The sequence below is a fragment of the Parasteatoda tepidariorum genome, chromosome 6 (assembly GCF_043381705.1).
Source record: "Parasteatoda tepidariorum isolate YZ-2023 chromosome 6, CAS_Ptep_4.0, whole genome shotgun sequence".
Classification (NCBI taxonomy): Eukaryota; Metazoa; Arthropoda; class Arachnida; order Araneae; family Theridiidae; genus Parasteatoda; species Parasteatoda tepidariorum.
In genome coordinates, this window is record NC_092209.1 from 17,978,482 (window position 1) to 17,989,605 (window position 11,124).

At 30.5% G+C, this 11,124-nt stretch overlaps 1 protein-coding gene across 1 annotated transcript in view; it reads left to right on the forward strand.

Annotated features, from left to right (window-relative positions):
• The window catches only part of LOC110282224 (zinc finger protein 862), a 27,926-nt gene that overhangs the window by 13,257 nt on the left and 3,545 nt on the right, over window positions 1–11,124 (forward strand). The window contains exons 3-4 of the mRNA XM_071181728.1: window positions 805–856; window positions 10,434–11,025. Coding sequence (XP_071037829.1) covers window positions 805–856; window positions 10,434–11,025 — 644 coding nt within the window. The remainder of the gene's footprint in view (window positions 1–804; window positions 857–10,433; window positions 11,026–11,124) is intronic.

Here is an 11,124-nt window from a genome sequence, read left to right on the forward strand (position 1 = left end):
GTAGCATTACCCCTATTTCTGCCCACAAACCTGGTGTTGAAACCGAAATTAAATTAGGCGTTGCCACCGGAAGTTTGAACTTTAGGAAACCGAAACTAAATCAGGAGGCAAACAACTCCACACCTGTCAACAGCCTAAACCACCTGTGTCGCAGAATCGGTTTTTTTTTTATCTATTCACCTTTCACTATTTTTCAATGGATTGAAGAACATTTATCAGAAATAAGAGAGTATGATGACATTTCTGATCTCAGTACAAGTCAAAACTATTTAATAAAAGTAAGCCATCAGTTTTTTCTCTTGTAAATATCCAACAAATTCGGTGTAATTTAGCCCTGAGTAACTTGGAAATGCAAGACAGCTCACCACTCTAAACTAAATCTCTAGAGCTTATATGGGCAGCTTAGATCCATCGACCAACATAAAGCAATAAATTGCGATGTTGCAAAATACAATAATATTTTTCAAACTGAAATGTATATTGAGGATAGTAAAATTAGACCGATAGCGCACTTCCTCACGAGTGACGCAATTCTTAGAAACAATTTTAAAATTGCACAATTTAAACCATGAAATCTAATAATCTCCTTAATTTAATTGAATCAAAAAAGGCCTTTTTCAGGGCCTAAAATTATCTTCAAATTTTCTAGTTCACTAATACACCACTATCAAAACTGGCGCTACAAAATTAATTGTACCCAGTAAATTCTAGCCCAGCCCAGATCCCAACTACTGGACCAATCAGATCTTAGCACCACCCCAATATGATCTTAATAGTTCTTTTGTTTAATCTTTTCCTTTCTAGATTCCACATCAAGACAGAAACATCTAAAGACCAACTAGTTGAAGATGAAGAGGTAAAAGGCCCCTTCGGGGCCTAAAGGCCTCAGCCAAATCAAGGACGACGACGACCAACATAATGGAAAGAGCTTCTTTTAATCTGAAAGTATATGCTGCAATATGATTTAATATGAAATGTTTATCAGCCATCAATGCTACTTCTGTAAAGCTCTGGTGTACTCTTTCGCAGTACTTTTGTTTGCTTTTGGTTGTAATTTTATAAGTTTCGCAATAGTATTATTAATATAGAGAAAAAAAAAATCCCCCTCTAGTTTCCGCTATTAAGGAAAGAAGAAAATTTCAAAACAATCTATAAGTATTAAAGTAAATACAAATTACAAGTATTATTTTTTTTCTAACAGTTTTTAAAAGTTTAATTATTTTTATAATTTTGTAAAATTTGGAACTTTTTACAGTTGCTATAAAAAGTGAAAACATCCCTGAAAAATTCTCAAATAATATTAAGTTGAGTTTTATAAATTTAGCAATAATTCATTGCTTTTTGAAAAATTTCAAGATTTTGGAGAAAATTAAAAAATGGTGAATAAAAATGTTGAAAAAAATTCACGAATGATGTACTAGTTTTGGGAATTAGTGATTTTCAATCTTCGATAAATTTTTGTCCTCTTAACCCTTTTCTGTAGCGTCATCTCAGCAGAGCGAATTATATTCACCAGAGGAAATAAATAATAATACACAAGAAAAATATTGGGCTGCTCCCGCTCATTGTAAGCTTGAGAGCACATTTAAATGCACAAAGCATTGAAAGAGTCTCGTTCATTTAAGTTTGATCTGAAAAAATGATAAAATTTATTTTGTTTCTAAAGTGGTAATCATAATTTATTATAGTCCATTATTTCGAACTTCATTTTATTCCTTGTTTTTCTTAAATTTACGATTATTTAGAAATATTTTTTTCTTCTAATTTGTGCGCTACAATTAGTTGTTAGCTGAATATGAAATCTTTGTAGCTTTTAACTTCAAATTTGACCTTATTTGGAAAAGTATTTTATAAAATTTTTAGCTTTACTTTAAAATTGTAATTTTAGAATCCTTGCTTACTAAACATAAAATTAAAATTTTTAATGAGCCTTTTTATTAAAAGAAATTGTGTCGAAAACAATCGGATATCTTAATTATTAAGGTAGAAAATATAAGCATTTCGTTCAGACTTAAGTAAAAAATTTTGTTAAAGTCCTGATCTGAAGGCGAAAATTGTGTNTTGTGTTGCAGATTTTAAAAGTTAGGAAGAAAAATATGACACACAAAACTAACATTAGAGTAACAAAATTTTGAACCATTACAGCACTTAAACTATAAAAGCTTGCTTTTTAAAATTTCGTCTTTTTTGCAAGGTGATAAATCAGAATTTGATGAAAAAAGAAAGGTGTGTCTCATCAGAAATTATTTAGACATAATGGTGGATAAAAATCTACTAAATTGAATTTATTAAACCAAGAATCACAATTGATGAACTACCACTTTAAAATATATATTTGCTGTCAGGAGCAAGTTGGCATCTCTTTAAAAAGCAAGCCAAATCAGTGAAATATTTGCAAAATTTGCTTGGTAGTTATTTACCTCTTTTTTTTTAATAATTTTGGCATGTCCGTAGCTGTTGGCATCTCTGAGGCATGTTATGAATTACCTTACGACAGTGAGTCCTCAAGGATTTTTTGGAAAAATGGGCAAGAGTTTGGTCAACTGCGAACACCTTTCACTAATTTTCAAAGGATTGAAGAATATTTGTCAGAAGTAAGAGAGTATGATGACATTTCTGATCTCAGTACAGATAAAAAAAAATATTTAATAAAAGTAAGCCATCAGTTTTTTTTTTCTTTTAAAAATCTAACAAATTTGGTGTAATTTAGCCCTGAGTAACTTTCAAATGCAAGACAGCTCACCACTCTAAAGAAAGTCTCTTGAGTTTACATGAACAACTTAGATCAATCGAACAACTTAATGAAAATAGCTTCTTTTAATCTAAAAGTATATGCTGCAATATGATTTAATATGAAATGTTTATCAGCCATCAATGCTACTTCAGTGAAGCTATGGTGTACTCTTTAGCAGTACTTTTGGTTGTAATTTTATAAGTTTCCCAACAGTATTATTAATATGAAAAAAAAAGCTAAAAAAATTCCCCTCCAGTTTTTGTTATTGAGGAAAATGAGCAAGAAAATTTCAAAACAATCTATAAGTTATGTAGTAAATGCGCAACGTTAACGAGATATTTTATTTTTTACCACGTTTATATAAACTTGCCTTCGTGTATGTCTGTCCGGGTGGAATTTTGTAATCGATTTTAAACTAACTTCCCGACTAGCTACAAACTTCAAATTTAGCACACAGTTCAGAATTGGATGACAATGCATGAAAATGAAGAGAAAAAAGACATGCAAAGTAAAATAAAATTAAAATTTTTAAAAAAAATTATTTTCGAGATTGTCTTTTGTTGTCGATTCCATTATTTCAAATTATTACGTGTCAGGTGAAAATATTTTTGTTGTCGGAGTATTTTTATTGGCTGAAAAATCACGTGGTAGGATCCAGTTTTTCCTCATTCATTTCCAGATTGTTTTGGTTGTCATCAGCATAAAACTAATGAAAGTCGTAAAGGTATTGTTTTTCTATAAAGATTTTTGTATCCCTAATTTAAAATAAAAGTTCTATTACTTTAGTAGTGGTCTTGTAGTAGTCTTGACTACTCTTGACTAAGAAAAATAATCTAAATAAAAATATATATTTTTAAAAACCACGTTTTTTGTAGTGAAGAATAATAATTGAAAAGTAATAATTTTTAAAAAATATAAAATAAAAATTAAAAAAATTATAATTTAAAATAAAAAAATTCAAAATAAAAAATAATATTTTTAAAAACCACGTTTTTGTAGTGGAGAATAATAATTAAAAAAAAATTGAAAAACGAAAAACGTGGGGCGCATGAAATACATAACAGTACATATACACATACATATACACATTTTCTTACTCATACACATGCACAGCCACATATACATCCACATACATATGCATATACAAAAGCATATTCCACATCCACATTCAGATACAATTACAATTACTGATATACATACACATATTCTCAAGAGCACACATACACACACTAATATAACATTACTGTTATGTATTTCATGCGCCCCACGTTTTTCGTTTTTCAATTTTTTTCTTAATTATTATTCTCCACTACTAAAACGTGGTTTTTAAAAATATTACTTTTTATTTTGAATTTTTTTTCTAACAATTTTTAAAAATTTAATTATTCCTTATAATTTCGTACTTTTTGTAAAATTGTAAACTTTTTGCAGTTGCTACAAAAAGTGAAAACATCCCTGAAAAATTCTTAAATAATATTAACATAAGTTATAAAAATATAATGTTTTTTAAAAAATTTCAAGGTTTTTGAAGAAATTGAGTATGGTGAATAAAAATGTTGAAAAAAATTCACGAATGATATACTAGTTTTAGGATTTTTAATCTTCGATAATTTTTTTCCCTCTTAACCCTCTTCTGTAGCGTCATTTAAACAGAGCAAATTCACAGTAACCGGAAGGAATAATTAAATTACATATAACAATAAAATATGCGGTGCGACCTTTCGACTTTTTCAGTACCACTGCTCCCGCTCTTTGCAAGCCTGAGAGCACATTTTATAATTTAAGGGAAAGTCAGTTTAGATATAGTATGTATATTAAAGTCGTTTAAAATGTATAATAAAAATTATTTTATTTTTAAGGTGGTAATCATAATTTATTAAATGTCATTATTTCGAACATTTTATAAATGTTGTTATTTTTGATAAGACTGATATTTTTTTTTATGTTGAAATGGGTTATGAACAATGAATACTGCACAAGTTTAAACTCCAAAAATTTTTTTTCTTTCTTGCAGGAGTTTAAGGTATTTTTTTTAATAGTGAAATATAAATACGTTTTAAGAGGTTTATCTAATAAAAAATACTATCCCTAAATTTTGTTTTGCTATGTTAGTTGTGCGTATAAGTAGTATATCGCTGCCTAGTTAGGACCACGCAATCGTTTCGAAGGAGCATTGTTGTTTTTCAGAATTATGCTCGCAGTTAAGTTTTTTTTTTTTTTTTTTAAATAAACATTAAAATTCATTAATAGGACAAGCTCTGTGATGCAGCACTTTCCGGGGTTCTTAATACTTTTAGTAGATACTATTCAAACTTGAATGTAGATTTTGTGTTACATTATACATATTTTCAACTATAACCTAAGGGCTGAGTTTGAATTTGCTATTTTCGTCAAGTTTTAAGTAAGAATACTTAAAATGTTTCTTTAAAAATTCGATTTCAAGCAANTTTTTTTTTTTTTTTATTTTAAATTTGCGATTATTTAGAAAATGAAATTTGTGCGTTGCAATTGCACTCATGTCCATAAACTAAGAATAATGAAGTTCAGGCACAGAAAGAGACAGAAGCCAAACAAATTTGACTTATTTGTGAAGTCTATGTATTAAACAAAAGGTAAAGAGCAAAAAAGATGCTATATGTTTGACAAAAATTAAAAAAAAATTGCGATTTTTACACCCTGGACCTACTTACAAAAAAGAACCTATTTACAAAAAACAGTATAACATGGTTAGTATGATGGTTAATACTGAGTATGTCTCCGGGACGATGAAATACAGGCCGTTCAACGCCTAGGCATGCTGAGTATCAAATTATCAATCTGATCTTGGGGAATATTACACCACTCATCAAGCAATGCCCCCCGAAAGTCCGGTAGACAGGCGGAAGGGGTTTGACTGGCTGCAATTCGTCGGCCAAGCATATCCCACACATGCTCTATTGGATTCAAGTCCGGTGAGTATGCTGGCCAATCCCTACGGGTGATATCCTCCGATTGAAGGCATTTGTTAGAAACCGAAGGAGAAATTCCAGATCGTTCATGGGCTGCATCTACCAGATGCTGGGTGCATTGGAAAATAAAAGTGACACATAGGCCTTCTAAATACAAAACGAACATATTTATTTACTACCACTTTAAAATATATATTTGTTATCCGGAGCAAGTTGGCATCTCTGTAATTATTAAACATTACGTGTTATCTCGAATTCAAGTGAGCTTTAACATTTTCTTGGTGAAAACTGATACCAAATAATTCCCTTCTCATCCTTCCGCAAAGGAAATAAACGTCTATATATATATATATATATATATATAGTACTTATTTTCCATAGTTTTAAAAGTTGGTAGATGTTAGCTAAGGCAAAAAAATTTTNGCTTAGTTCGAGTATTGAAAAATGAAATACTAGAATATTTCGTAGATTAAATATATATCTCATATTTTCATTTCTTTTTCCTTATAGTATATAATTACTTAGCTTTCTAAGTGCAGAGATGTCAACTGCTCAACAACACTCCAAAATAATGTTAAAAAACTAGTAAATAACTACTATGTAAATTGTGCAAATAGATAATGGTGAATTATATAACCCTACGAATTGTTTAGAAGTAGTGGTGCTGAAAAATCTACAAAATTGAGTTTATCAAACCAAGAATTGCAATTGATAAACTACCACTTGAAAATATTTTTTCGCTGCCCGGAGCAAGTTGGCATCTTTGTGTATATAAATAAAACTATTTTTGTGTGTTCTATATTGCATTAATTTCTTCAAACCACTTTAGTAACGATAATAGTATTAAAATAATTAAAAATTTACCCGAATTATGTGTTTCTAATAATCTTGGCTTCGCCGGTGATCCCCATGGTCTTCAACGTGTTAAAGAATTAAATTATTTTGGTTCGAAAAGTGCGATCGAAAATACTAATGGAATATTTTATAAATACTTGTTTTTTTATAATTTTTTCAATATATTTCTTGGTGGAAATATTTATATTTAAAAAAAAAAAGGTAATTTCTTTCCACTCGTCTCTTACTTGAAATAATTTCATAAAGACAACAGTAAGATTATATAAATTACAAATCATAGGTCGGATCTAAATATAATCAGACGTTTGAAATTTCATCATCTGTTATAAAAAGTACTAACTCGCGGAGTCCCTTTTAACTCTTCGAAGGGACCCTAAGGGTCCGTGGAACACCATTTGGAAAAAGCTGTTCTAGGCAATGTGCCTACCTCACTTTGTGTTCCAGTTACTTGATGGCTATCTCTACAAAGACGCCACAACAAGATAAATGTGAAAAAGGACTCAAAGTACACCAGCAAAACCAGCATGTTGTCTTTATGAAATTTTATTGAGAAAAGGTAAAGGTAAATTCAACACAATGGTTTTATACGAGTTTCAGTGAATTCAGTTTGGTTTCGGAATGGTTTTATTCGAGTTTCAGTGAATTCAGTTTGGTTTCAGGATGATTTTATACGAGTTTCAGTGAATTCAGTTTGGCTTCAGAATGTTTTATACGAGTTTCAGTGAATTCAGTTTGGTTTCAGAATGGTTTTATACGAGTTTCAGTGAATTCAGTTTGGTTTCGGAATGGTTTTATTCGAGTTTCAGTGAGCGTTAATTTGAATTGAGAAGAATATTAGGGTAGGGAATGAGGATCCATGAAAGGTTTCAGATTTTTCAAATTTTATGATTATGACTATCTCTTTTAAATGTTCAGCTTCTGTAGCGTTTCGTCTTGTAGTGTAAATTTTGAGTTAGTATTTACGGCTGTTTTCCAAATGCTATGTGAAATGATGCTTTTTTTTCTTCGAATAATATGCTATTTTCGTAACAGATCTGAGCTTGCAACAGTTACTCATGATCGTTAGGTCAAGTTAAGTCTGTCTTTAGCTATCGCTTTCAATGTTTATTCCGCAAAAGAAGCAAAACGTTAATATGGAGAAAAGCCACAGTTCTGAAAAAAAAAATGAAAAGCGTCTGTGATCGAATTTTTTAATATTTAAGTACTTACTGTAATGCTGCATTATCTCGGCTGATAGAAATTTTTAAAAAAATGGGAATAATGCATTGGCTTTGATATTTTTCATCTAGATGGAAAAATGTCGCCAAATTGATGATTTTTAAAAAAGTTTAAAAACTTTTGAAATATTTTCGTTATTTGTTCGTTCAAAAGCCAAGATAATTATTTGCAGCAAGATGATACAAACAGTATAAAATTATAGCTTTGCTTCATGTATAAGGAACTTTAACTATGGCAATTTTATTCCCTTGGCGAAAGAGCTTCGAAAAACCCTGTTAAAATAATTAAACAAATATTTAGTTAGTTATAGGCACAAATATTTTAAAAAATTATATTACGCTAATTCTAAAAGGAAAGGGGAGAGGGAGAAATTTCTGACATAGTAAGAGCTTTTCAAATAAAATGTTAAAAACAAGATACTAATACTATGAGAATTCCGTCTTGCTATATAAGGGCTTTCTGCCATGAATTACCTGCCCGCTGTTGTGAATCAGGCCTGATAGCGAGACGGAAAAGAGAAAGTACAGGTAGGAAAACTATTTCAATATTAGATAACATTTGGGAGGAGTTAGTCTATTCTCAACAATAAACAATTCACTGTAAGTAATTTTTTCTCAGCGAAGAAGCAATTCAATACAAAAGTTGTATCCCTTAATAACAATAGGTAGTTATAGATTTTTAATATTCGGGAAAAAAAGCTAAAAAATGAAATTTATTTGTTACCAGTCATTACTCTTTTTCGTCTTGATATATATAGTCTTTCAGCCCTGTTGTGAATACCTAACTTCTGAATCTGTTATTTATTTCACATTAGGGCAACTGACACTCACTGAGCATTTGTAACTAGACTAGACAAGGGTTCTGGCGAAACTAAATATGTCCCAGTGCAGAGATGACTATTAGCATATGGAAGATTCCACAGAAATAATTCTGTGGTCTTCCGTGTTTAAATCTTTGAGCAGGAAAGACGAGTTGTTGTAATACTTACAGTATTTTATATAATTTTAAAAATTCTTAAAATAAAGTGGTTGTTAATTATTACAATAAAATATTTTTAAATACACAGGCAAGGGTTAAGTAGGAAGAGTTTTCAAAACAAGTTACTTTACCAACATTTTGAATCCAAATTGAACTGTATTAAACATCAGGGCACCTGAGGCTGCTTGCGGCCCTTTTGAAATTCATCTTTAACTTAAACTTTGTGGTGCTTCGATGAGGTGGTGGAATGCAAATGAAGTAAAGGAGTATTCACGTAGATCATTGAGTGAATGTAATGTGCTGTAGGGTGATAAGACCATAATGTAAAAATATGAGGAATAGTTCATATAGGAATATTTCATTGAAATTTGTTGCAGAGCAAGAGGTGGCTTTCTCATAGAATTTTATACTTAATTTAGTTATATGTTTGTATATTACATCCATTTTGAGGTCGTGGTGTATTGTGTCGTTTCTACGAACCACTAGGCTATTACTATCTTCTTATTCTGGCAGACTATTAATTTATTTAGTTGAGATTGTGTTGACTTTGCATCAAACGTATCGATGTTTTATGTTGTTCATATGCCTGTTATACATATTACTGCCAGAGCATACATATTACTGATTTCTCGTGGTAGTTAAACAATTTTTTCTAAATTTAAAAATCAAGATTTATACTTGAAATATAAGTATTCCTTCCACAGAAATCTTCCAGAACCAAAAATTTTGTATCAACATCAACGGGACAGGTTGAATGGTATATTTTATACTATAAATTTTCTTAGCATTTTAGTTAATCACAGGGTGTGATGTAATGAGTTAAATAACAAAATATTGACTCAAAATCTTATTCTTTTTAAGTATTTTTGTTAGACGTAACTAACATAATGTGTTTAATTATGAAAAGATTTTTTTTAAAACAATCATATTGTCCTGTATTATTTTTCGATGTATTTCTGTACCCTACTGTTACAAAATCATAACCATGTAATTAATAGTTAGTTTTTAATTTCAGAAATTTAAGGATGGAATGTTCTTCTGGATCCATAATCATTCTATTGTTTTCTAAGGATTCTGCCACATTAAATTCGATAATGAGGCAATACACAAATATCTCTGACATTGATGACAAACTTCATGCTAAAGAATATAAAAAAAAAGGAGGAAAATTGTCGAATAGGAATTTTTCAGGTGTGTAAACCTAGCGTGAAGAAAAAAGACCCTGACTGGAAAGTTTTTGAATACTTGGAAGAGCCGCTTTCCATTTTTAGACTATGATTTTCGAAATAAAGTAATGTTTTGTAAAATTTGTCACCAGTACAGTACCTCTAAAAAAAACAATTGTACGTGGAACAAAGAACTTTAAATTGTCAACCGTTAAATTCCACCATACCCCCAGTCTTCATTCGAAGTGCCTTAAGCTTGCTGCTCAGAAAATAAATGGCATTAATTCTTTTGAACATGACATGCAGAAAAAAAGGGTTGTTAGTATTTTCAAACTCGTTTATTTTATGGTCAAGTCCAAAAGTCCATTCACTAGTTTCCCTCAATTGTGCGCGGATCAGAAAAAACTGAATTTGGATCTAGGACATGCGTATACCACCCATCATAAAGTGGTAACCAGTTTTTCAAAATTCATAGCTTCCAACATAGAAAAAGATATTTCGGAAAAGATTAAAAATATCAGAATGTTTTCGTAGGTGTTAGATAGGTCTTTTTCGAGAGGAACTGAAAGTCATGAAATGGTGAACTTGAAATATGTTGATGGTGCTAGCGTGAAAACAATATTCCTTGGAGTCGTCCAATCAAAAGGCGTAGATGCTAAAGATATGTTCGAAAACTTAAGTAAACTTTTCGAAAGATTTGGATTGAAGCAATGGTCTCAAATGGTGGTGTTCATCATGGTGGACTTTTCCAAAACGCGTTCATGGATAGATGGATTAGTTGCTCTCATTAAGGACAACTCGTCACATATATTTGTAGGCATGATACCTCTTTTACCACTCAAAATTCATCACTTCCATAGAATTTCGAAAATCTTTTCATCAAAAAATGAATTATTAGAAACAATATCTAGCATTTATCAATATTATTACTCACTTCAGGTTGAAAATAGAACATTAACTAATCTAGACAAAGAACTTGACTCGATCATAGAAGACTATGGTGAATTACCTAAAAAACCGTCTATGGTACCCATTAATCTAAATACTCTTGAAGCTGTCGATAAAGATTGGTGCTTGTTAGTTGAACATTTAAGGCAGAAAGATGTCAACCTTGATTCCAAACACGGTAAAGATAGACGAAACATTTTGTCTTCTATAACAAAATTAAGCTTCATACTAAACTTGGGTCTATATTTAGATGTATTTAGAAGTGTATCTAATTTTG